Source organism: Lissotriton helveticus, chromosome 3_2 (assembly GCF_964261635.1).
Source record: "Lissotriton helveticus chromosome 3_2, aLisHel1.1, whole genome shotgun sequence".
In the NCBI taxonomy this organism is placed as follows: Eukaryota; Metazoa; Chordata; class Amphibia; order Caudata; family Salamandridae; genus Lissotriton; species Lissotriton helveticus.
The window spans coordinates 273,349,549-273,377,543 of record NC_136062.1 but is presented as its reverse complement, the minus strand read 5'-3'; the positions used below and the strand labels follow the sequence as shown (position 1 = coordinate 273,377,543).

At 46.6% G+C, this 27,995-nt stretch overlaps 1 protein-coding gene across 3 annotated transcripts in view; it reads left to right on the top strand.

Annotated features, from left to right (window-relative positions):
- DAPK2 (death associated protein kinase 2) overlaps positions 1–27,995 on the top strand; it is a 558,977-nt gene that overhangs the window by 507,452 nt on the left and 23,530 nt on the right. For 2 of the 3 annotated variants that reach the window (XM_078685200.1, XM_078685201.1), the window contains exon 10: positions 71–856. The exons of the other annotated variant lie outside the window; for it this stretch is intronic. In XM_078685200.1, the coding sequence (XP_078541326.1) occupies positions 71–721 (651 nt within the window). In that variant the 3' untranslated portion in view covers positions 722–856. Of the gene's footprint in view, positions 1–70; positions 857–27,995 lie in introns of those variants that run through there. 3 annotated transcript variants of the gene reach the window in all.

Below are 27,995 nucleotides of genomic sequence, written 5' to 3'. Positions count from 1 at the left end.
TGGAGTTGAGTTTGTGCTAACCCGATCGCTTATCGACACTGTGAATAATAACCTATTCTTCTGTCTGAAGACTCATCAGTCAAAAGAAGAAACCAAAGTCACTGAAAGTAAAAGGTTTGTGCAACGACAGCTAAAGATCAAGCGATTGAAGGAGTACACCATCAAAAGCCACTCGAGCATGCCGCCCAACAACACCTACATCAACTTTGAACGGTTTGCCCATGTGGTGGAAGACATAACCCAGATGGAATCAAGCTACGGGATGCTTGCCGTGTCTCACGACTCCTTGCAGGAAGATATTGATGCTTTGATTTCAATATATAACGAGAAGGAAGCCTGGTACAAAGAGGAGAATGAGAACGTCCGGCATGAGCTATCGCAACTCCGGTATGAGTTCCGTAAAGTGGAGTCAATGAAGAAACATCTGCAAGATGACATCACGACTGTGGGTTCGAACGTCACAAATGTTACTGCAAAGTACACTGAGCTGAATTCCCAGTTCGAATCTCTAGGTAAAGAGATCGCTGAAGAACTCAAGTTTGTCCAGGATGTCATGAATGGCTTCCACGTGGAGGACGGGCAAGGGGGAGGCCTGAATGGAAGCTTTGCATCCGTATTTAACAAGGATGGCAGTCAGTCTATCATGGATCTTCTAAATAGATCCTGCAGTGAGGAATTTCTTGCAGGCTTGAACCTCGAGGTGACCGAAGCAAGCCCTTAAGAGCAGGGACTGATCAGGCTACAGAAGCACATTCATCATGTGTGTCCCTGTGCTTCGCACGTAGGGGTTTATTTAAGGTAACATACCTAGAGAAGGTAACAATAAAACAGCTGTACTAAATCTTCATTTAGAAAAGGTGCTCAAACCAGCAAAACATAATGATTTTCATAAATATCTCTTTGTTTTTGTAAGCATGGGTTCAGAGTCAGGATAAGGCGGTGATACCCTACCGGTGCCAATAGCCCCTGCAGTAGATATGCATGCAGTCGGCCTGATCTTACCTGGAGCACTTTTGTCCACCAAGATCCCCTACTTTAACCTAAAGGTGAAGATTCCTTATTTTAAACTATCTAAAGGCCGAACAATTTCCCTAGGGGGTCCTTTAAACCATACTAAACTCAGTTATCAACCTTAAATACTTTGTCCTAATGAAGAATGTTTTCCAAAACATAATTTTCTGAAATATTATGCCCTGCAACAAAAAGTGGAAGTTTGGACATATAAGCACAATTCCCTGGAACAGAAGCCTGCCCTTTCTTTAAAAAAAAAAAATCACTTTGTATGTCCTGAAATGCCTCTTTCATTTTTAGTACATAAACGTTTGTTACCCAAATACAGCTTGTCATTTTCACCAATCACTCACATATATTACACTCACACATAGAGAGAGTGTGTCTTTTATGTCATGTAAGTTTAGCATAAAATACTAGGGATGTTCATCATGTGGTAGGCATTTTAACCACTACTATACAAGGGATAATTAGAATGATGTTAGGAATGGCCACAACTAAGTCGAGGATGAGCACTACTGTGAGAGTGTCACCGTTACGTAGCCTACAGCCACAATTATATCAAGAATGCCGACAATATATTAAAGGAAGGGCCACTATTATGCTAGAGGATGTGGTCAAAAGTATCCACGTTATGTCAAGGATGGACCACTAATTTGTCAGGGACTCAAAATGTTTGCTGAGATGCACACTGTATCGCCTAGATGGGCCACCATTATGCCAAGGACAGTCAAAGTGTTGCCAAGAAGCATCAGTATATATCACGTATGGGCTATTGGCGTGCCATGGATAGCGATACTATCACACTCAGTGAGGGATGATCCAGTATTTACACCAGGGACAGCTAGAATGTTTCTAAGAATGCTCTTTTTATGTCAACAGACATAAGGTGAGTCACACCTTTACGTCAGAATGTAACCAGTCATGCCAAAAGTATTGTGTTGTATTGTAATTGCATTTAAATAGCACTTATTACCCTTAACGAAGGGTCGAAGCGCTTTTTCGGCAAGTAGCACGCTACTCCGGAACCAATAAAGGATTAGTGTTGAATTAGTATAATGAAATATAAAAGTAATTTGAATTGTGGATAGGTTAGTCAGTTATTTGGATTCAGAAGGATAGCGGAAGGATAGAAGAGGGAAAAGAGGTTTGAATTTATATAGCGCTTGTTACCCCTGATGGGGAGTTGAAGCGCTTTTTCAGCTAATAGCACGCTACTCCGGAACCCATAAAGGATTAGTGTTTAATTAGTATTGTGAAATATGAAAATAATTGTATGTCAAGAACGTTCCATGGTTATGGCAGAGATAGCTAGAATGTTGCCAAGAAAGCCATCTATATGTCCAGAATGGGACACTGTTATGCCAGGAATGGTCAGTATGTTTCTAAAGGTTCTCACTGTATTTAAAGGATAGGTCAATGTTATGTTAAGGATAATCAGAATATCAGCAAGGATGCTCAATAGATGTCAAGGATATGTCACCATTATGCCAGAGAGAGCGAGAGTGTTGCCAAGAATCCCGACGATACACCTAGTGTGGCCACTGATATGCCAGGAATAGCCAAAATATTGTTGCACAAAATTTCCATTAATCTTCCAGCCAGACCCTTCCAGCAATAGGCAAGCAGGTACACACAGGATAGCTCATTCACACATGCACAGATTTTGTCTCACAGGCTGTGTCACCCTCCCAGCTTACCTCCTGGATGCCAGCAGTAATCCCATCTTGGTGTCCTTTGCTCCTGGTTCAGTGTTTTCTTCCTTCTTTGCCCATGGCAGCAAGTGCAGATGACGGGAGCAAGGAGTTGTATACCTCAGGACCAGGAAGCCACGTGGTGCAAGGACTACTGATTGTTCAGGAGACGGGGAGCTGCCGGCTGCCACTTTCTGCCTTTGAGACTTGAGAGTGCGTATCAACTACATGGAGTGGGCCAGGGCTCAGAGGGCGGACGCAGAGAGCTAACACCCCAGGAGTTAGATGGAAGGCCAGGTGCAGGTATAAAAGACAGGAGGAGGCAGGCCGTGGTGATAGAAGAGGTGCAAGTGGCTGATTCATGTTCTGTCGCTACCTGATGTTCTCACTGGCTGACCCTTTGATGAGTTATCCAATGAGAGGAGGATGTATAGATCTGTGGGCTGCGCTCACCTCAGTTGCTCTCACCCTCGTTGGTTGTCAACATTACAATTTACATCTGATTTTGTTGACAATCTATCAATCTTCTATCTGTCCACTCTGTTTCAAGTAGAAATTGATACATTTTGTTAAGAAGCTTTTATTTTAAGGTGACCTCAAAGCCTCAACTAAGAAGCCCTATTTTAAAGTTTCTATAGTGGCAATTATGTGTTAACGTGAATTTATTTTGATAATATTCCTATGCAAAAAACAATCCATAAAGTGGGATATATCTGTTTAGAGTCTCTCCTGTTGATTCTGTGCTGAAGTTACTGGATCTTGTTTAATTCATATTCTTGTTTATTGTAACGTTGTTTATATTTTCTCTGTGGGTGTTTAATGAAATCACTGTAATGGTTGGATTCAATGAATGATAATCAAATGGCGTCTTTTCTATTAACCTGTACGTGTTCACATATTTGTAATTCTCTGATTTTATTTTTTAGGAAGTTTAAATTACTTTTGTAATGTCTAATGTATTACGCATGTACTTTTTCTCGTTTATTGTATGTGTATTGGTTGATGTCATTTATTAAGATACTCAGTAAACCAAATTAAAAAAGTGTCCTCAGCTCAACATGAAACATTCTTTAAAAAAAAACACTTTAAATATAATACTTAAATGTAATACTTGTGCCTACACAGTTCCCAGGTGCAAACGTTTCCTATTGTGTAAATATACCACTCAAAACAAAACCGTATATATATATTTAAAATAACGTTTTCTCACCAAAGTACCAGTTTTTTATTTTGAATAAATCCACTGTTTTTCCCCAAATACCAGCTTGGTATTTTCATCAATTACTCACTTGTAAGCCCACTTGGACAGAACCTGACCAAAATACCCATGTAAAGACCGTGGGAGGCCACGGTATCAACAATTGCAACAATAACGGCAAAGATGTTAACAGAGCCATCTGATACACGGCCAACATGATGGCAAGAATTCCCACAATATGTCAATCAAAGTCATGTTAATGCCTGGATACCAATAATGCCTAAATTACCTGCAATATCCCAGGGACTATCGCTTTAAGCTAGTGCCACCATAGTTTGTAGAAGTACTAGAACATGTAAAGGTGGGCCATCTTATGCCAGAGCCAATATACTGCTAAGATTGCTGTCAGTATCCCAACCAGGACCATCTTAACAGTATGCCACAAGAGTCAGCCTTGGGAGATGCCAACATAATGCATAGAATGTCCATCCCAGTCTCATCCAATATCACTGTAAATTCAGTCTATTTTCCTCTCATCTCCACCTTTGTCAGATTCAATCAATTCTAATTCCTAGCTTCTCTCATCTCCATTACGGTCCCCATGCACTCTCTTATCTGAATCGCTTCTTCGGTCCTACCTTTCTCTCTCAGATTCACGTTTATCACCCTTCTCACCCCACAAACTCTTTCTGCTATCCTGCAGCTCCTGAACAGATCATCAGATTAGGCACAAAATTGAAGACTGACATATGATTGAGGGAGTGAAGAGATAGAATCAAAGATTCGAACCGGAGAGAAATGAGATGACTAAATTCTGGTCATTGATTCGTTCTTCCTTTCTTTGTGTATTCCTTTGTTTATTGACTGCATTTTGTTTTCATTCTTTCCTTTCATTCGTTCGTTTCTTTTCATATTTTTGACCATCTGTATGCTACACCATGCTTTCTTTCCTCCTGTCCATTCTTTTAAAATATGTGGGAGGGGGAGATTTTGCCAACCTTTCTGAGACCCTAGGTTACTCAGATAGCTGCTTGAATGACATTTCACTGCATGGAATGGGGATGTGATTTTGGGATGCCAGTGAGCAAAGTCTTACCTCCACTGAGGTGAGATAGGACCAGGGCCTGTAGGGGTATTCTGAAGTCAACTCCAGGTAGAAATGTTGTCCCATTATGGAGCATGATGAGTTGCTACCAGGAGGCTTTTATGTTTTTTAAGATGTGCATTATGAAGCTGAAAGTGATGCTGATGTGGAATCCTGGGGACCAAGCCATCAATGTTCAAGGCAGAGTACCAGTCATGCACATGCTACTGTTGGTTTTCACTAGCGATTAGCACAAACTCTTCAAGGTGTTAACCTTTAATATTCCTTAGGCATCCAGGCACGGATGGAGGTGAGTCAATCTTTGAACTGGGTGTTGCCATTTCCTGGTGTGATTTTACAATAGTAATAGCTGTCGTCTTCCTTCTGATGGGTCTTGATGGTCGTGTCAACTAGATAGGCTCTCAGGGATTCATATAGAGAATATGGAAATGCAATGGATTCTTGATGGACTCCATGTAACACAAGCATAGACTCTGATCTGAAGGTCTCATCTGGTTGGGTTGGGGTCCATTGTTCATGCCAACGAAAGGGAATGCATAAAAGCCCATTCTTTAAGTAAGGATGTTGAGCAGGGTTTGATGATTCTCCTCGTTAATGGCTGTGGAGAGATCCATCAGGGGGAGGCCAAATGAGTCACTGCTGTCAGTGTTTTGGAGAGTATCATGAATGTCCACACACAAGGTGAATGCTGAATGCAATGAAAATATACCAATATCCGTTGAGTTACATGTACTGTGTATACTCTTCGGGTCGGGTGCGTGCTTAACACCTTCAATGCTAAGGCAATTCCCCTCCTGTGCTGCATGCCCAGATTTACCATTGTTCATGACAAGGTCAGCTCGTCATAAGCACACGACCAGTGTACTGCATGTCGAGCTGAGCTCGTCATGAGCATGGAAGGGGTTAATCATCACTCGGCATCAACAAAATGTGGTAACATGGCAGTACGTCCTTTAATGTTGTGCCAAGCATCATTGTGATGGTGCATCTGATTGTGCACTTTCTGTGATATTGGGGAACACTTGCTTCAAATAGTGCCTCATGTCAAAGGTTGGAAGATGGATACATAAGATTAACCATTATGTCACATACACATAGTACACTTTGCCCTCATGATGAACAAACCCGAAATTTAGAAGATCGGAACACAATATATGCATGATTGTTGCGGCAACTCTCTGGAATGTGTATGTGACTAAGGTGCCGTTAATACATTCACAAGCATTACGGATTGGTTATTAAAATATGTATGGATTTGAAATGATCAGTCAAATAAACATGGTGTTATCTATTGCTGGGTATTGATGTGAGTGTATGAGTTCGTAATTCTCAAAAACAGATCAGATCACAACAAAAGCCACATTCTTCAATGTATTTTATTGTAATTGCACTGATTTATAAAGTGCTTACTACCCCTGACAAGGCTTCAAAGCATTTTTTCGTCAGTTAGCTCGCTACTCTGGAACCCAAAAAGGATTATTAGTGAATTATTATAGTGAAATATAAAATGAATTTGAGCGGTGGATATGTTAGTCTGTTATTTGGATTGAGAACAATAGTGGGGAGATAGTAGAGGAAAAGGTTTGAATTTATATAGCGCTTGCCACCCCCGATGAGGTGCTGAAGTGCTTTTTGGCAAGTAGCACACTACATGCTACTTGCGGACCCGTATATTTTGCCCCAATTATAGGGGCCACTGTTGTCACAGGAATACATCTTGAACTCTCCACAGCGCGACCTCCTCGCTTATCATTTAGCCATGCTCAGCTTCATTGATTTTGTTTTCTTTCATTGAATTGTTTCATTTTAGTGGACATAAGGACCCCCCCCCCCCCATGTAACAGCAAACACCAGCAAAATACTAATTATGGGGCAAGATATAAGGCATGTAAACAAACTATTTTGTAGGGAACGCAGCATTAAAATATTACCACTTGTAAATTAGTATTCGTCATGCACAATCTGGGCATTTATCAAAACTTTACAATCCCCAGTTGGTCATAGCATGTTAAGTAATGACCATTAGAAGTCTGAATTTATGAAGGAAAGAGCCTGTTTCTCATCAGTTGCCTGGTTTCAGTTCCCTTCTTCAATAATAGTACCGTGATAGAAAACAATAGCTGCGAGCCAAATTAAAAAATCTAAAACACGTTTATTATTCAACGGTAAGCAAAAATAGCAATCTTGCCGAGTAGACATCCTGAGATTCACTCACTAAGCAGTTTAGCATTTAATGCTAATCCCTCCCGGAATGTCCCCAACTTTTACACGTTTCTTTACATAGAGAGCAAAAGCAGTATACACGAGGCAGAAACTGAAACTTTAGGTGAAGAAACTAACAGGTGTAGAGGTTTTTTTCATCAGAATAGTGCAAAAAGACTTTGAAGAATCATACAAGAGTGAAGATCTCAGATGCTAAGGTAGGTTCATTGAGGATTTTCACTCTGTCCTGCCAAACACGAAAATGGGGCCTGTGTACACCAGATATATGAGAGAACTCAAACATCTTAATATATCACCGGTATGCGAAATGGCTGCAGGTTGATAAACATGGCAGTTGTTTTACGCAGTATTGAATAGTTAAAATTCGAATAATGGGTACACAGTGCTTTACTTTGATGACACCACTCAAACCTAGGCACTCTCACCTTACTTTTTAGACATAGACATCCCCCAGTATTTCTCCCATATTTCATTTGTTCACTCTCATTTCATAAGAGTCGTATGCCAAAAAGCATCTGTTATAAATATAGTTTACAAAAATATCATCCCTTTTACATCTGCATCTTTGCTGTCCTTATAAGGAAAGGGGATGTGTTGCACTATGCCCTATATTCAATATCACAAGCCTGTTTGAGTGATGATGCGTGAATTGAGTTAAGTGTTGGATGTTGGCTGAGTGAGTCAATAGAGGTCCTGAGGCAGAGTAGACAATTCCTTGCTCCTGTTGGAGTGTCGTATTCACATCTACATCATACATACTACTTCCTCACGCAGCATATGTGTAACTATATGGAATAAAGAATATAGAAGGATACTACATGAACTGGTAAATTCTGCATCGTGCTTACAAAGGAACTTTCTTTGCAACAGTTGCGTTGGGTGCAAAAATTACATTATTAACTACAATGAGGTGATTTTTTTGGACACAGTAGTAAGGATATGATATTTTTTTCAGATGATATTTAGGGGCCTATTTACAAGCCCCTATCGCCACCACAATGTCTCTTTTTACTGCTCCTTTGCCCCCTCCTCCTTATCACTCCTCCAGCTCGTTTGCATTTGTCCATTTCCCGCCTTCCGCACTCCCACAAACTTGGCAGGTGCTCTCCACCTCATGTGCAGTGGACATGCCAACTGCACACCTCTCCACACTCGTCCATGCCTGGACCATTCCCAGTGTCAGGACCATGGGGGCCTACACAGACCCACCTCTACCTAGCCTCATCCCTCCATGCCCTCGACCCCAGGTACTGCCCACTGCACTGCTGCCGCATCATGCCGTACAAAATGGAAGAAGCGTTCACCTGTACCTCCTGCATATTCTGTTGCACTCAGCCTTCTTGCGTTCTCACCACTCCTGCACCCACAGCACCCAGCACCTCTCAAGTGCACTTCAACTGCCACCCATACACACTCACGTGCATGCTCCTCAACACCTGATTACTTAGCACCAAACCACGAACGTCTGGGGCCTGCAGCACGACTGAACTCCAGACCTTCCTCACTGAAGCATGGCTGAAACCAGCCTCTGCACCAGACATTGCCTTAGATACTCCAGATGGCTACAAGATCATTTTATTTTCAAGGCACCTTAAGCTGCACCACCTCCGCGGACACTGCAGCTAACTACATGAAGCACCTCACCTTCCAGCTGCAAATCACAGCCAGCCTTACCCTCTGTGGAACATTAATATGCAGTCAATCAGAATCCCAACCCAACTTGGTCTGCTACCTCATGGACTTCACTGTGCCCCGCATCATCGACTCGATTACATATATCCTTCTCGGACACTGAACTTTCATTCAGAAGACTGCACTGACCCCAAGTTGACTACCCTCCTCGAAAGCCTCAGAAACCTCAGCCTCGCCCAGCACATCATAGGTTCATCAATGCCACCAGACACCTCCTGGACTCTATCTTCTCCACTCTATGTAACATCACAGCAAAGCAACACCTGGCACCTGGGCTGACCACACCCTCATCAGCATCACCATCCTGGACCATAAAATTCCTAACATCTCAGGGCTGGATGCCACTGCTGGAAAAATATTGCAGAGGAGGACTAGGCTTTCGCCTTCTTCAGAAGTCACCCGGAGCTATCCAAGCAACGTAACGTATGATATCAAGAACTTCAGAAACTGGATCATCATGTTTGCAGACATCATGGCCCCCTTTATATGCAATAAAACAACAAGAATACAAACACAAGTTGATATACAGACCACATAGTACACCATCACCCCAGATGAAATCTCCGCGGTCATAAAGTCCATACACTCTGGGCGCCTACAGACCCCTACTCCACCACTCCTTCATCAAGAGTGGCCCCTATTAAGACGGGGCGTGGCTATGCACGCAGCGAGGTCGGACGTCTCTGGGTAGAGCTCCGATGTGAGCTCCCCTTCCCCGGGATAATTCTCTGTGAATACTGACCACAGCCGGTCCATACTCCGGCAACTGCAGCCCAGACCCACCGGCTGTCGCCCTGCCGAATTTCACGCTGCTGGGTGACCTCTGGCCGCACCGGGACCTCCAGTCCGACGGCAGCCGCACTCCTGAGGGCCGCGTCGGCGGCAGGAACTACGCAAACCCAGGGCTTGCGACGAAGAACAGGGCCGCGAAGCGAGGCCTGGCGCGAGTGACAGAGGCGGCGGAAACGGGTCGGGACACCGAGGCCCCGACGTGCAGCCCTCTAAACGAGAACCGCACCCACATGAGTAACCGATAACTGTTTCCCGGCCGGGAAACACGAGTGGTGCGCCAACAACACAACTCCAGCGAGCGACATCTAGCTGGAGACGCGACCATCGGCCTTGCAGGTGGCGCCGGCAGAACAGTGTGGAGCAGCTGCAGGGCGAAGTTGCTAAGCCCCTGGACCGTGAGTGCGCTGCTGGGGACCCGTAGCTGATGGTGGAATATCTACTGTGGTGGGCGGAAACAGTGGCTGCAACTGGGGGCGGCTGACGACCTAGACCTTGCGACGCACTGGGATTGCCTCCGTGAAGGTCTGTACCACGCAGCAACCGGGCCTTGCCTAGGGAATACATCGAATTGCGGCGTCCAGGACACTCACGAGGCACAACTGCTGGTGGACGCATGAGACCGGGGGAAGGTTCACCGGGATCAAGCGCACGGCGCAGTGATTGCTAGTGCTGCGCCACAGGAAGCACCGGCGATACGGACTTGGAGAAGATACCGGGCACGCTGCGCGGAGAACAGCGGATTGGCCCGAGACGTCCCAGCGGACAATCTCTGATAGTGGAAGTTTCGCCCTCACTCACCAGAACATACCTTGCTGCCCTTCAGTGGACACGGGACATTGTAATAAGCAACTAACAAGAACAAAAGCAAAACAAGAAAAAAACCCAGACGCCACCCATATCCCAGCCCATCCCCCACATACAAGCGCTTCCCTGTCCGCACTTTTTGGGACTAAGCCTGGTATTGTCTGCGCTATCAGACACTGTGCTCACGGATATAACGCACGCACCTTTGGCACTGCCCATGTCTGGAGGCACCAGGACGCGCACTGGCTCCGGAGGAGTGAAACTGCGGGGCAAGATGGACAAATTAATGAGGGAACTTCTCAACAGAGTCGAGTTTCTGGAGGATCGGGCGGAGGATGCAGAAGGACGGGCGAGACGGAACAACGTGCGGATAGTGGGACTGCCGGAACGATGGGAAGGGAAGGATCCCACGACGCACATGGAGGACTGGTTGTGTACGTTGTTACCAGAGGGAACATTATCGCCCCACTTTGTGGTGGAACGGGCACACCGAGTACCAACGAGACCTCTTCCAACAGGCTCTAATCCCCGACCACTCCTCCTCCGCATTCTGAATTACAGAGACCGGGACTCCATCCTGAGAGAAACATGTAAACTTCACGACATCCAGATCGACAACAGCAAAATTATGTTTTTTCCTGACTACATGGTCCAGGTGCAGCGCCAAAGACACTCTTTCCTGGCGGTGAAACAACGATTACGCCATCTTGGTCTCAAATATTCTCTCTTGTTCCCTGCTAAACTCCGTGTGGTGGCACATGATAAAACGCACTTTTTAACAAGCTCAGAAGAAGTGGAGGCATGGTTGGACAGTGGCACAGATAAGGCTCCCCGACGACTTGCAGAAACTTCTAATCTGAAACGGAACCGAGGTCCGAGGAGGAGACGCCAGAATAGATTGTTGCCGGTTTCAGAAGACCAAACACAGATGGGTGCCGGACCACCTGAGGACGTCATGCACCAGGAGCAACAGGATGCCTTACGTATAGTTGCGGAAATCAGCCATTCGCCGACTGCACAATCGATGCCGACCACCAGCCCTCGGGCCCTGCCCAGTGACGGTGAGGCAATTTATGGACTACCGGACTCTCAGATTTCCTCAGAATTACCGGATGTCACGCCGCAAACGGTGGATCTGTTCGGCTGAAAAACCAAGTCGAACTCCTCCTCCCCTTCACTTTTGTGCCTGCTCTGGGCACCTAGCGGGAGGGCTGAAAGAGCCGGCCACATCTAACTCCAGCTGATCGTTGGTACCGGGTCATCATAAGGAGGGGCCGCTTCTGGGACACTTGGCTACCAGCCGGGAGACACAGTGAGTACTGATCCTGACTGTATGGCAGCTGGCAGGAATCCTGGCGGCCAGGGACAGGTAACTGCTCCAGCCGGCAGGGACTGACTGGCTGATCCTCTGGCCCGATAGGCTTACAGGGACTGCATCGCCTATGCTAGCGGCTGCCACACTGGGGGTGGAGTGCATGCAGACTACCATGCAGACTACCATGTTGTAAGAATTACCACATGACACACCACTGTGTTCGATAGTTACTCCCCGGGAGGGAGGATATACAATATCATTTACCCATTGGTTATGACACCTCGACCTTGCTCGGCAAGCAGCAACCCCCCTAGAACTGAATGTTGACTATCTCGATAGAGTGTTTGGACGTCTGCACGTTTTGCAGCCGACCTTTAGGTATTATTCCCCATGATTATTATTCAGGTTTATGGAGCTGTCTGGATCGTTTGTTGATTTATTGTGTCCTTATCCTTACATTGCAGGTAATCATAACAATGTCATTGGTGTACAACTGTGGGGACTCCTGGGTGGCAATGTCCTTGCGAGTGGCATGGCGACATCGGAGAGGAGGGGGGTGGGGATCACCTAAACAAACGTAATGGCGGCGATCAAATTCTGTACCTGGAATGTACGTGGTATGCATACACCCTCACGTAGATATCTAATTTATTCTTACTTGAAACGACATCGTGTCCAAATCGCGCTCCTACAAGAGACCCACTTAAATGAAACGTGGGCATCTCTACGCCACGGGTTATTCCTCCTATGCCCACGGCGCATTGATATGGGTGAAGTCGGGGACTCCCTTTGAGGTGGAACACTCTCACATTGACAAGGAAGGTAGACTTGTGGTAGCGAGAGGGCGGCTGGATGGGCGCCCCATAGTACTGGCATCGGTATACGCCCCCAACACAGACCAACAGGGGTTCCTTGCACAAATCTCTGCAGTCCTATCCCCCTGTCATGGGCTCCCCTGGTTATTAGGTGGCGATTATAATTGCATCCTGGTCGCCACGTTGGACCGCTCCTTTCCGCCGCTGCCAGGTGCACCCATGTTGGGAGCCATGAAAATCCTTACAACCTGGGCCACACAATGGGATCGGCGTGACGCATGGCAGAGTCGCAATCCCGATGTTAGGATATATTCGTTCTATTCAGGCGCCCACGATCTGCACGTACGACTGGACAGATACATGTTGACTAGTGACTTACTCCCACACGTAACTGACGCCTATTATATGGGCCGTACACACTCAGATCACAACCCACATGTCTTGGACCTTGCGTGGACACACACACACACCCCTATCCCCACCTGGAGACTGCAACCAGATTTGCTTCTTGACGCCCCATTTCGGGATTCTCTAGCTGCGCAAATCGTACACTACTTTGAGGACAACACAGGCACGGCATCTGCCCCCAAATAGAATGGGACGCATTCCAATTGTGATAAGGGGCCACTGCTTAGGTACGCAGGCTAATTTACAGAGACAACTAGAAAAACATCTAACGCGGATTCAGGTTACCCTCATACAGACAGAACAGGAGGCGAATGAGACCGGGGAGGAGAGCGTGTTAGAGGTTCAGGCGGAGCATGAGCGATTGCTGGAAAGGCTACGCTGCCTCAACTATGTGGCCCACTCGGCCGCACTCCCAGCATGGGTGATAAGCCTGGCAAGCTACTGGCTTGGCTGATTAGCTGAGAAGACCGAACAATGCCGGTAACGGCGATACATAACAGCCAGGGCGACATGCTATATACGCAAAGCGAGATACACAAAGCTTTTACCGCTCATTACGCTGCGCTGTATCGTTCCCAACTGCAGACTCCCCTTCTGGACAATGCCGAATATCTTGCAGATATACCCTTGCCATCACTGGGGGAGGCCCAGCGCGGAGACTTGGAAGCCCCTCTAACACCTGAGGAGCTCCGCGTGGTCATAACTGCGCTCTCCAATGGCAAGTCCCCAGGACCGGATGGATTGCCAGCGGAGTTTTATAAGGCTTACTCGGACCTGCTGATCCCGGAGTTGATCCGGATGTATGAATCGGCAATAGAGGACTCCTCCCTCCCACCCACGCTCAATGAGGCCACCCTTATCTCCCTCCTAAAACCAGGCAGGGATGGAAAGCAATTGGGCTCGTACCGACCTCTTGCTCTTCTAAATACTGACTATAAAATATTGACGTCCACCTTGGCGCAGAGACTAGCCCCCTTCGTACCCACACTAGTACATGTCGACCAGAATGGTTTTGTGCCCATGCGGAGCACCTCACACAATATCCGCCGACTATTTAGAGTACAAGAGTATGCAGTACAGCAGTGGCCAAGGTCGGGGTGCCTAGTGCTTGATTTAGAAAAAGCCTTTGATTCGGTGGAATGGCCTTACCTCAGGGCGGTATTACAGAAGTATGAGCTGGGGGACGCCTTTATAGATATGGTCAACTTGCTGTATCAGACACCCACAGTGCGGGTCCGTACCGGCGGCCTATTGTCCGAAACCATCAGAGTTCGGAGAGGCACAAGGCAGGGTTGTCCCCTGTCACTGTTGCTCTTCTCATTGGCAATGGAGCCACTGGCAGAATCACTAAGAGGGCAGAGTGCGGATTGGGGTATTCCCTTGGTGGACGATATCCATGCGGTCTCCTTATATGCAGACGACCTGCTTCTATACATTAAAGATCTCACTCATGTGCCACAGGCACTAACGAACACCTTTTGCACCTTTGCGGCCCTTTCAGGACTCAGGGTTAACTGGGGTACATCCGGGGTGTACTCCTTCAGCCCGGACATGCCAGAATGCGAGGTGCGACTGGGCGGAGTACAGCTAGCCTGGCACTCTACCACGTTCAGATATTTAGGCATCCATATTTACCGGTCCCCCGCGGATGTGTTGGAGGGTAACCTGGTCAGGGCCATTTCCTCCCTGCAAGCACAAATGACCTTTTGGAAAACACTCCCCCTCAATGTCCCCAGCCGAGTAACCCTCACGAAAACGATTGTACTACCGAGGCTACTATACTATTATTCCAACATACCAATATACGTCCCGAACCGCATTTTTCGTGAATTGGAATCCATGGTCAGAGCTCTCATTTGGAGCGCCGGTAGACCCCGAGTAGCGCTGATGAAACTTTACGCTCCGGTAGCAGCGGGGGGTCTGGCGGTTCCCAATCAGGAACTGTACTACCTGGCAGCACAATTGGAGTGGGTGGCTGGATGGCTGAGTGGGAAGTGCCTGACTGACACCACCTCCGGCGCCTCAACCCTGACCCATACACAGATCCTTGCTCTGTTTCATCCCCTAGCCAAAATGCCTCGCCCGACACAATTGCATTTAGCAGTGGCCCACAAGTGCTATACACGTAGCTTGCGGCTCACACGAAAGGTGACGCCCTATGCCCCTGCACTCCCTCTGCTGGGCACTCCCAGAGATGGAGAGATAATAACTGCGTCTACTCTGGAACGATGGGTGCAGGCCGGGATAGAAACAATGGCTGAGCTGTACACAGAAGGCGCCCTGCTCCCATTCGATAGAATAGCGGCGACCACTGACTTACCAGCAGGGCAATTTCTCTTGCATACATCATTGATACGCTTGGGGAGATATGACTGAGGAACCGCAGACACATTTACTAGTACAATACTTGCATGTCATGGGGAATGGATCCCATGTGATCCATTGGTTAGCGCAAGCACTGTTGTCACACACGGCTTGCACCCTCCAGTCACTGAGGGACAAATGGGCAGCAGACAGGGGCAGAGATTGGACGAACAAGGAATGGGAAAGGATACTGGAACGGCCTACTAATATCCCACGCAACTCGCGCTTCATCCAATTTTATATAATGCACAGAGCATATTTGTCACCTGACAAAATTAACCAATATTTCGCAATTGACACGTCAATGTGCCCACGATGCTCACTAGTGAACGCGAACCTGCAGCATATGCTCTGGGCCTGTCCTGGGCTGCTGACGTACTGGCACAGCATAACATCTCTATTAGCACAGGGGGCTGGCGCGGAGCTGCCACAAACATGGGAGGTGTGTTTGCTTGGCTTATTTAAAAGAACGAAACATAAAGTTCATGCTAGGTTTTGGGATCTGGGGCTTGTCACCGCCAAGAGGCTCATCACCAGGCACTGGAAGAGCAAGGACCCACCGCACATTCAGCATTGGTGTACCTCTTTTAACAACTGGGCGGTGGCGGAAGGTGCAACCCTACGCAGGGAGGAGACAGCGGGACTGAGGGCCATTCCAATAGCGCAACCCTGGGATGATATTCTAAGCTCCTTTCACCAAGCTTGCCTTCAACAGGGAATCACCTAGGCGCCTGTTTTGCTGGACGTCATTGGCATGACGGACGAGAGGGAGGGTGGTACACTTGGGAGGGGGGTCTTGGTCTCAACCGCCAGTGGAATGTCATGCTCGCGACACAATATACTGACCGCACGTCACCAATGAGTGGATCTGACCCGCCCCCTATGCAAGAGACCAGATGCCAATACTCTACAATACACGCATTACAGTTATACCCACCCACCCCCACATTGCAACCCTCATACCTGGGGGCAATAACAACACCTATCGACACGTATGACCAAATTACCTGCCTACCCACCTTATTGACTTCCCCCAGAATAATGCTCTTATTTTCTTTCTTTCCCTTTTATTGTTATAGATCATTTTCATTATTAACCTATATATTCGTTCTCCGCCCCAGTTGACCGAGTTAGTGGTGTCCCGACAAGCTCCTTCGCGGACACGTTAGTTAAAATATTTGAAGACCGTAGCGTTGAATGTATCACGTTTGTTCCTTAATTGGTTCGCAATACTCGCACCTAAATTTGAGGGGCCACTCCACATAACGGGTCTTCTAAGCAAGATAGGTGAAAAGCGGAATTGCCACATGCGCATGATGCTGGGCCTTAATTGATACGCTCATGTGACTTGAGCCATATCTGTAACCGATCCAGGCGACAACCTACCCTTTGACACCCCACTGGGCACACAATTACAGCACATGATGGGCCATGACTTTGCGACAAATACCGCTAACTCAGTTCCTAAGCACCATCTCTCTTTCAGCTGATAACCCATTGCTCAGTGGAGATGGGAAGCACTCTTCGGTATAACGTACTGTGAGGAACTGTTATTGATCCATGCATTCCTGTTTCCCTTTCCGCATTAATGGTTGTGCTATGAGAAAAATGTAATGTATAATACTACTGCTGTACATGATCATTGCTGTGATTCGAAAGGATGACCTGTTACTCTCCTCAATATATTGCATTGTATTGTGACTATAAGCTGAACACTTAATAAAAATATTCAAACAAAAAAAAGAGTGACCCCTATTAGGCAAGTCCTCACTCTCATCCTGAAAGTGACACAGGCACCTTCCAGTAGCCTGGAAGCATGCCAGGGCCACTGCCCTCTGCGAATCTCACTAACTACCGACTGATCTCCCTCCTTCCTTACCTGGCCAGTGCCCTAGAGAAAGCCATCAACAGACCTCTCACTGACCACCTTGCTGACCATCAGCTCCTCAACCCGACGCAGTCCAGTTACAGACCCACCCACAGCATGGAAACAACACCCACTGCAGTCACTGACGACATCTGCATGATCCTGGATAGAGGAGAACCAGCGGCCCTCATCCTAATGGACCTATCAGCGGCAGCATTATACACAGTATTTCACCCAATCCTCATTAACCCCTTCCATGCTGGTGACGGAACCGCTCCGTCACCAGCCTCGGTCGCGCTGTGCTGGTGACGGAGCGGTTCCGTCACGGCCCGCTCGGAGCACCTGCGCGGCGCTGATTTCGTGCCTGCGCAGCGCGTTCTAATGAGCGGGCGGGGCCTTGATGGAACCGCTCCGTCACAAGCACAGCGCGCCCGAGGCTCGTGACGGAGCGGTTCCGTCACAAGCATGGGAGCGCCGCGCGGCCCCCCCCTCCTCCCTAGCGCTGCGGCGGAATTGCCGCCGCAGTAAAGGGGTTAAGCACCTACTCGAAACTGGGTTTCAAGGATCTGCCCTCCAATAGATCTGCTCTTTCTTGAAGGACCGAACCCAGTCAGTCAACTTGACTCCATACTCCTCTGAAACCCAAAAACTCATCTCTAGAGTACGTCAAGGCTCCTCCTTCACCTAACTCTCTTCAACACCTACATAACCCCGCTATCCTACGTCATCTGCACCCATGGCATTGAAATCCTTTCTTACGCCAATGACACACAACTCATACCGTCCATCTTGGGCAAAACCCCAAACACAACGAAAAAAGTTTGCCTAATGCATTATAGAACTATCCTCTTAGATCTAGTCCAACGGTCTCAAATACAGACAAAACAGAAGTAATGCTACTCGGCTAAACCACCTTTCCATGGAACTCCATCCGGTGGCCAGCTGTCCTAAATCCTACCCCCCAGGTTTTATGTCCGGAACCTAGGGACCATTATCGACAGCAAACTGGATATGTCCGCCCAGGTGAAAGCAGTAACAGCATCCTGCCTCCACACCCATAAGGCCAGACTCATAACCTCCCAAGCAAAGTCCTCAGGCCAGATTTAAAAGCAGATTACATTTTGATGTCCCATAAATGCTTTGGCATGGAATTCCACAGCCTACCTGCCCAACGCCCCGAAAGATCTGCCCCCATGCGCTTGCTTTGATGAATTTAGGAATACATTAATGGCACTGGTTAGCTGATAGAAGCGCATAAACGTTGGCTCTTTCCTGTTGGTGAATGTGGACTACATTGTGCAGTGCTTTGAGAGTAATCCATAAGGCTTTTCATTTAACTCTTTGCCTGTTAGGAAGCTAATGCACTACCTTAAAGCCTCTGTGGATGGACTGCTTTTTAGGGATGTTCAGCATTCTGCACCAGTTGGAGCTTGTGCAGCCGTTCCAGCAGGCGAAACATCCTTTACGACGCAACTATTACCCCGCACTACCATTACAACGCGGGGATTACAACGAAAGTCGTTACAACGACTTTCACTGGAGGGCACTGTTGGATAGGGAATAGTTTAATTTTCTATCCAACACCTTCCCTACTATCCACGGGGACTGGAGTTGGAATAGAAAATTAAACTATTCCACTATCCAGCGCCCCCCAACGCAAGTCGTTGTAACGACTTGCGTTGTAATCCCCGCGTTGTAATGGCATGCGGGGGTAAAAGCATGCGTTGTACTGACATACAACCTTCCAGCAGTGACCTCCATATACAGAACATTGGCATAGTCTAGTCTGGCTGTAATAAGAGCAGGAACGATGTCTTTCCTCACGTGCACAGGAAGTGATTTGATAGTCTTTTTTAAAGGTTTTAGAACTGAAAAGGAAGTCGTCTTTAAGGCCGCACTGTCGGCTTAAAAGGTAGGTACTTGTCAAATTTGACCTACATATTTTTGACCCCTGTTGCCGAAATCGGGGGCTCATACATCAGACAGCTAAAGCAGCCTGTAACAAGACCTGAGAACTCCCTCTGTCTAAACAAAGAGCTGATATACCATCTCACCAATACACCTGGCACCACCCAATTGTGGAAAATGCAGAAGCATAGAGAGGCCTGTTCTTCTATGATGAGAAATGATGCATAATATTTCTAGGAGCGTGCATTATTTCATCACACACAAGTGAAATTGTTTTATGTATATTTAACATAGCTTTTAATGCATTTTACAATTAAAGAAATTCTATCATTTTATTTTCAGTTATCAGTACCTAGGCAGTTAAATACAACATTTAGAGCATTCCCTCAGTATGTATTGCTCTGCTTTTCAGTACCTTCCCTTTATTAAACCACGCCATGTACTTTACAGGGTTACAGACAGCAGGATTTGCCTCTTGCTGATATTACTCTTAGTCTGTCCACCTTTTGCTGTAGGTGTCTGAGCAAGAGCATCCAGGGAAGGGCATTAAGGTAAAGAGCAAAGCCAATCTGTCTGATACAAGTGGGAGAGTCGGGGACCAAGCAAAATAATTACAGCCACCCCCTGGCCTTTTGAAATGTGCATGAGAACATTATATGAAATAAAAGTAGAAGTCAAATCTTATTTGTAGATAAACGTCATGTGATTCCCGACACTTGAGATGGACAGCCCAATCAGACGACTTGCTAGAGACAAAATCAGGAAATCTAAGGTTTTCTGTGGAGAGTGGACACAAGTGAGTGCCTTTCCTCGAGTCCCACATGTGCAGCCCTCACTCATACCTATTCAGTGCCAGTCACTTTATGCCAGCTTTGCACACCCCTTTTCTAGGAAGATAGCAAAACTAAGGCCAGTCAAGGTGCAAATTACACTGAGATATGCATTGGTCGTGCTGTCGGGTCAGATTCCGGTTAGACGGACCACGTGGAACACACGAAAATTCCATAGCGCTAAAGAACAGAGGACTGAATTTTGGGCTGGGTGCTCTTCGTGATACTGAGTCCATCCAGGCCGAAACGCATCACTGAAAAAGTAAGAATCAGTTTTCATATAGGCACACATGATTCGTTGGTCTCCTTAGGTAATGATTTTGAGTACTGTACCAGACTCTGAAGTGTTGAAAAATTGTGGGGCATATTTACAAGGACGGAGTTAAAATTATCGCTGCTTTAGCGGCAGAAAACTGCAGCTAAAGCGGCGATAATGGGCTTAATAATAGGGTCTTGAGAATTCCAGAGAATTCCGATAGAAGCCCATGTTTGGGTGTAAACTTGGGCTTCTATTGGAATTCTCTGGAATTCTCAAGAGCCTATTATCAAATCCATTATCACCGCTTTAAGGCAGTATCCTGCTGCTAAGGCCGCGATAATTTTAACTCCGTCCTTGTGAATATGCCCCTGAGTTCCTCTACTGAACTATTACTTGTATGCATTATATTTGAAAAATGTGCCTATTGCATGAACCATTTGGCCCGAATATTTTTTAACTTGTCATGGTCTGGACGGAAAAAGGTTGAGAAGGCTGGCCTTGGTTACTATGGATTCACACTCCATGTAGTCAAGCTGGTATAAAAAATGTTCTACAAAAGACACACAATTGATGGACGGAATGCAGAACAAATCATAATATTCACCCCCAGTCAAGAGATCTGGGTTAAATCCATCATTCTTTTGCTTACCATGCCACCCCAGTTTAGACCTGGCCATATGCAAATCAGTCATGACCCTGTGCCTCATGGGAACAGTCCAACCCGAACTGCCAAGCCAGGTCCTCCCTGGACCGCAAACAAGCATCCTAGGACCGGTTTCGGGGTTTCACCCCTCATCAGCCAGGATAGGTTGATTCCAGTGGCACAGTGAGCCCGGGACCCACGTCTGAGCATACCCGGCGCACTTAGGGCTAGCAAACAAAAGACACACATTTGATGGACGGAATGCAGAACAAATCATAACATTCACCTCCAGTCAATAGATCTGGGTTAAATCCATAATTCTTTTGCTCACCATGCCACCCCAGTTTAGACCTGGCCATATGCAAATCATTCTTGACCCTGTGTCTCATGGGAATCATACTTTGTTTCTTAGGACAGAAATTTTGTCTCTCTCTCCCCAGTTTGTAAACTACTAAAACTAAAGAGGGCATCCCGGAGATGACTGGGTGCCAGCTCTGCCAGGCGTACTATAACAATAATTACTTGTTTTATATAGTGCTTCACACCACACTTCTGCCATTTCTAAGCGATGTAAAGAACGGGCATTATAAATATCCATTTCCATTTAAATGGCACTCACTTTACCCAACCTAGAAAGAAGAAAGGCCAAATCAGCCTTTCCAAGATTTGAAATCGTAACCTGCAGATCACCAAAGGCTCTCTTTACATGTCTATATTTTTTTTTTATATATGATTTTTTTTTTATCAATCTTAAAGCACACAGCTACTTCGAAGAAAGCGTCCTGGTGCTCTAACAGACAGTATAGGCAAGCCGAAGTAATAGAAAGCTAAATAGAGTAAAATAGGCAAGTTTTAAGTTGTCTTTGGAAGGCTGACAGACACTCAACTTGCTATTACTTCAAAGGAAGACAGTTTCAAAGTTTTGCTGTGTTTACAGTAAAGGAGTCGCTGCCACAACAAAACTTCAGAAATTTGTGAATCCGCAGAAGGTGGTTATTGTTGGATCTAAGTGCCCATTGAGTATATGGAGTCAGTCTATCCAACAGATAAGGTGGGGCCTCTCCATGAAAAGCTCTGAAAGCCATCGTAAGTACTTTAAAATTGATATGCTGCTCCACCGGTAGCCAATCCAGATATATCTCAAATGTGGAGAGATATGATGAAGCCTCCGCACTCTCCTGATTAGCCATGTTGCTGCATTTTGAATTAGCAAAAGTCTTCAAATCAAATATGCAGGAAGACTGACGAAGAGTGGTCCAGACGGGATGTGATGAAAGAATGAACTACTGTTTTCCTAATCTCTTCAAGAACCTGATCAAGAAACTTCTTTATCGTTTTGATCTTCAAAAAACAAAGGAAATATGTTTAATTTGCACCATAACAGAGAGGGTGAAGTCAAAGATAATGCCCAGATTTCTTGTGGACGAGGTAGACTTAAGAAGAGTATCAAGTTCAGCTGGCCACCAAAGGGAAGGTGGCAGGGTCCATTTTGGCTAAAAAACAGAACTTCAGTTTTGTCTGCATTTAGTTTTAAACAATTTGCACCCATCTAAGTTGCAACACCTTTAAGACATTCTTTAAAATTGTGAAAAGCTGCGTCTGTGTTATCTTAGAAGGTAAAAAGACACTACTTTAACACCCCATGTTTCGATTAAATTTGCCAAGGGGGGAAATGTATACATTGAACAAAAGCAGGCTCAAAGCAGATCCTTGTGGAACATCACATATCAATCGTTTAGAAGATGAAGAGTCCATTGGGATCTGCCCTCCTAAAAAGTTTTGACCCACAAAAGTGCCTTGCCCTGAATGCCAACACTGCTAAGTCTGTTCAGCAAATAGCGTGCAAAACAGTGGCGAACACTGCCAACAAATCAAGGAGCAACACCATGACAAGTGTGTTCTTTTCCAAATTCTCCCTGACAAACTCAGCCACCGCCAGAAGGGCTGTCTCTGTACTCAAACCTGTCCGAAAGCCACACTGCGAGTCATGGAGAATAGATTTAGCGTCCATAAAAGTGGGCAGTTGTCGATTGGCCACTTTCTCAAGGACCTTTGCAGGATCTGGGAGAATAGATATGAGCCTATAACTGTTTATCCATGTAATGTCCGCATTAGGAGTTCTAGCAATGGTAGAAGAGATATCTGTTTCCAAGAAGAAGGAAAAATTCTAGTCATTAGAGAGGTATCCTATCTCTCTGCTCCTCTTCCCAGCCAGAGTAATCGAGAAGACCATCAACGCTCAACTCACAGAATTCATAGAGACAAACCACATCCTGGACCCCTACCAATCTGGATTTAGGAGCAACCACAGCACCGATACTGCACTCCTTGCCGAAACTGACATCTCACTCTCCTCAACCGAGGTAAAACTGCAACCCTCATCCTCCTGGATCTCTCTGCTGCCTTCGACACCTTCTCCCACCGCACTCTCTGCACAAGACCCCACGACGCCAGCACCTACGGCAAAGCGCTAAATTGATCCACTCATCCTCGTCAGCCACAACCAGAGAGTCATGCTCCCACTGTTCTTCTCAAATCCGACAGAGATCAACTGCGGAGTCACCCAGGGCTCCTCCCTGAGCCCCACCTTCTACAACATCTTCTTGGCCCCGCCTGCAGCAATCGTCAGAAACCTCAGACTCAACATCGTCTCATATGCCGATGACACAGCTGATCCTCTCCCTTACCGACAAACCTACAGCCGCTAAGAAGAACTTCCGCGATGGGATGAAAGCAGTAGCCACCTGGATGGAGAGCTCCCTTAAACTCAACTCCGACAAAACTAAAATCCTCCTGGTTGCCAGCAGCACTCGAAATTCCCCCACACACCCACCGTCCATGCACGCAACATTGGCATCATCTTCCACTCCTCGCTCACTATGAACCACCAAATCAATGCCATATCGTCCTTCTACTTCCACACTCTCTGACTTATTCGAAAGATCTTCAAATGTATCCCCACCGAGTCCAGGAGAACGGTCACCCAGGCGCTCTTCAGAAACAAGCTTGACTACGGCAGCTCGCTCTACGCCAGCACAACCCAGAAACTCCAAAAGAAGTTGCAGTGCATCCAGAATGCCTCCGCCAGACATATCCTGGATATCAATTCAGGAAGGACATCAAGACCTGGCTCTTCAACTGAACTGCAGATTCAACCTGCCTCCCCCCCTCCTCCGCAAAGATCATTTTTCCGAAATAGGGGCAAATTCAAAGAGAATTGGCATAAGATGGGCGAAATCTTGCGGTGGAAGAACGAGGCGAGGGAGTCGCAGAGGTCTTGTGACGGAGTGATGTCGTTGGTGCCGGTGCTGGGGTTGGAGAACTCCTTGACGATAGTGAAGAGCTCTTTGCTGTCGTGGGCGTTGTTGTCCAGTCGTTCCTTCAGGGATTTCTTCTTGGTGGAGCGGATGAGCTGGTGGTGCTTGCGGGTAGCGTGTTTGAGGGCGGTCATGTTGTCGGTGGTCCGGTCGAGGAGCCAGGCTTTCTCGAGGGTGCGGCAGGTCTTCTTGGAGTCCTTGAGGTCGTCGGTGAACCAGGATGCCTTCTTGCTTCTGGGTCTGCTGGGAGGGTTCTTTAGTGGCGCGAGGTCGTCGGCGCAGGCGGTCAGCCACTGTATGAAGTTGCGGGCTGCTTCGTTGGGGTCCGTTGTGTTGGCGGGTGGGCTCTGGCTGAGGGAGGTGGTGAGCTGGTCTGCGGTGATCTTGCTCCAATTCCTGTGAGGTACCTGTTGCGGGTGGTGGTGGGTCGTGGATCGTGGATCTTTTGAAGCTGAAGTGGATGCTCTCGCCCCTCTCTTTTAGTCAGCCTCTCCTCTGGTTGCGACTGCAAACTCGGCTGCCCATCTGGCTCAGTGTGAGCTAAACTCTGCTGCACTTCTCTTCCCCTCCCTCGAGTACCCGCCTCCAGTATGATTCTTAATGACACAAGGAAAAATTACTATTGCCTTTGAAATTCTGTAACCTTAACACATTGTTCAAATACACAAGTATCAGCCCCAAAAAAAAGTAGGCTAAAAAATTGGCAAAGTATAATTTCAGCCCACTAGCACTGGGACTGAAGTAAACTCCTGGTTAGTCGAATGGGACAGGTGATCAGACAAAATGTTGTCACTCATATGTCAAGAGAGCCACCGATTGAGGGGGGGGGCTGTTCCACTGCTCCAAATGTGAAGGACAGCTGAACAGACAAACGGATGGAGAGGACTGATCCAAGCTCCTCGATGATCAGCAGAGGTTATTCTTGAGGGTGGGGGGGGTGTATAGATGCTTGGAGATCCTAAGAAGAGATTATGGCTGTAGGTTCATCATTTCGAGGGAGTACCAGGGAGTCTAATGTCGAGTAGGAAGGGAGAGTTTGGGTATTCTATTGGTCTGTGTCAAATATTTCAAAGTGGTCTGAAGGCATAAAGGTTTGTACGGGGTGCTTATTGTGGCCTCCTGGGAGATGCTGGGGGTTCTGAATGGAATGTTTGTGGAGGGTGTTCTGCTGTAGCCCTGAGGTTGAGGATGCTGGGGTGGAACATAATAGTGGCTTGGGTGGTATCTATGGGGCATTGCTAGGGATGCTTGGTGTAGTCGCTAAAGTGCGTTAGAGGTGATCTGTGGCAGGTGTACTTGGAGTGATCTGAAGGGGCGTGTGCATACCATTATCTAAAAGGAGGGTCTGTAGGATTCCATGAGAAAGAAAAACACCTTCTACACGGCAATATCCTTGTCATGTACATGTGTGACCTATTCTCTCACAAATATAACTTAGTTAAAAATACTATCACAAAAACGTTTTACTACAATACTAAACTACTGCCGATTCACGCTCCATTTACCATTTCTTGGTTTCCAAAAGTCCATTGTCTTTTGAAACCCGAATTATTTTAATGCCACAGAAGAGTTGCAATAATAATAAAACTTTTTTTTAACTTCTATAGTATTTAGAAGTGTTCAAAACGAAAACACAAGATCTTCCTCCTCTTTAAAGAAGCAGTTATAGTCATTTAGAGGCGCACGTACATTCATTTTTTTGCACTTGCACCAGCTCCATGTGAAAGTAAATGAGCAACTAAGTTAGCTCAGCATGTCAGTGTGCATGCTGCACAGTTTTGGATGCAAAATGCTTTATTTCTTACGGCTGACTCAATTACAAACGAGAAAGAACAGGTAATTAAATACAAGGGAAGGACAACACGCATTATGCTGCTTCCCGATGGTTCCTGACATTGGGTGTGAGCAGTCTATTGCCAGATCCGCTGTAAAAGTTGCTTCTCCGACCTTACCTCATGGTTCCAGGTGTTTAAAGAGGAGCCTAGTTTGCAAGGGACACGCCACATGGTCATTACTTATTTATTTATGCATTATTTTAAAGCGTGGACACCAAAGGTGCTAGAGCGTTTTGTAGTAGTTACATAGATAATTACAGAGGGTTCATAATTACTAAATATTACCAAAATTAGTTACATAAGGTTAAGAATTACATACTGATAAATCATTATAGAACAGCAATTTGTACAAGAACTATGTACACAGCAGTGAAAGAGTTGTAACAGCCTGATGAACTGGAGGGTGAGTCATGCTGTGCCAAGAGGTGAGTGAACATTTCCCACTGGAGAGGATTAGTTACAGTGTCTTGGCTAAACTATGACATATTGTTGAAGGAGGAGGGCCCTCAGTTCCGTTTTGAAATCAAAGACTGAGATCCAGCAAAGCATCTAATTTTTCAGGCAGAGTTTATGGTCTGTTGGGACCAAAGACTGCATTTCCTCCAGCATCACAGGGTCCATTCTCTTTTCCATTAGCATGGTCTGAGTTACCAAGTCACCATCAAACAAAGGAGTTGTGTACTGAACTTCACTTGTTTTACTGCCTAAACTGTGCTGTACAGACTCCCGCTGCAAAGTGCCATCATTTGTCAGCCCCCTGAACGCCAAGCACCAGAATGTTTATTCCCGGCGGGTGCAAATTTACATCAGTGATGCACCAACCATGCATTAAACCTTTATTGTTGCAGCTTCTTCTATTACAGAATGTAGGAACATACAACACACTCCACTAGAAGTTAGCAAGCATGCCAGTGAGCCCCATCGCTCAGGATACCTTTTTTACTTATTTCATCTGTGCCTATGACATATCTAATTGTATGTATGTGTATATGTATATGGCATTTCTATAGTACGATCCTAGCCAAAAGGCCGTGAAGCTGTGTCTGGTTCATTGACTGTTTATGCATTGTGATGTAGTGTTCTTTAAAGAGGTGTGTCAGTCCTGATGGATGCAGTAATGTTGTTCCAGACCCTGGAAGCACAGATAGAAAAGGCCTGCTGCCTTGTTTTTTTCTTTTTTACACCTCTTAGTCTGCAGTCTTTTGGTGGTGTGCCAAGAACCAGAAATGGGGAGCTTGCCTGCAAGATAACCCCTTCGCTGCGGCGGCTATTCTGCCGCAGCGCTAAGGGGGCGGGGGGGCCGTGCGGCGCTCACACGCTGGTGACGGAACCGCTCCGTCACCAGCCTCGGGTGAGCTGTGCTGATGACGGAGCGGTTCCGTCATGGCCCCGCTCACTCAATAGAACGCGCCGCGCAGGCGCAAATTCAGCGCCGCGCAGGCGTGTCGGGCGGGCCATGACGGAACCGCTCCGTCATCAGCACAGCACCACCGCGGCTGATGACGGAGCGGTTCCGTCATCAGCATCGATGCGGATAAGCAGAGCTCCTGATGACTTTGTAAATAATGAAGATGGTGTGGTTCCACAACAGGTGCTAATGGAGTTCCATCAGGCTATGGGTTATTGGATCATATGTATTTAGGCTCTGAATGAGACTTGCTATGGCGTGTAGGATGCCCTTAAGGGGTGCCAGTATGGAGTCTGGAGGCCATGATGCAGGGTGTTCCCACCATCCAGCTACAAGAGTACAAGGGCCTGAACAGCAGTTTTGCAGTCGCTCTCTGGAAGAAACCGTTTTACTTTCTTTAGTAGAAAGAGCTAGGACAAGGCTGTCTATTTTTATTCCAGTGTGTTCCTTGAGGGTGAGGTTGGTGTCCAGGGTGAATCCATGTGACTTGGTATTTAGTGAAAATTG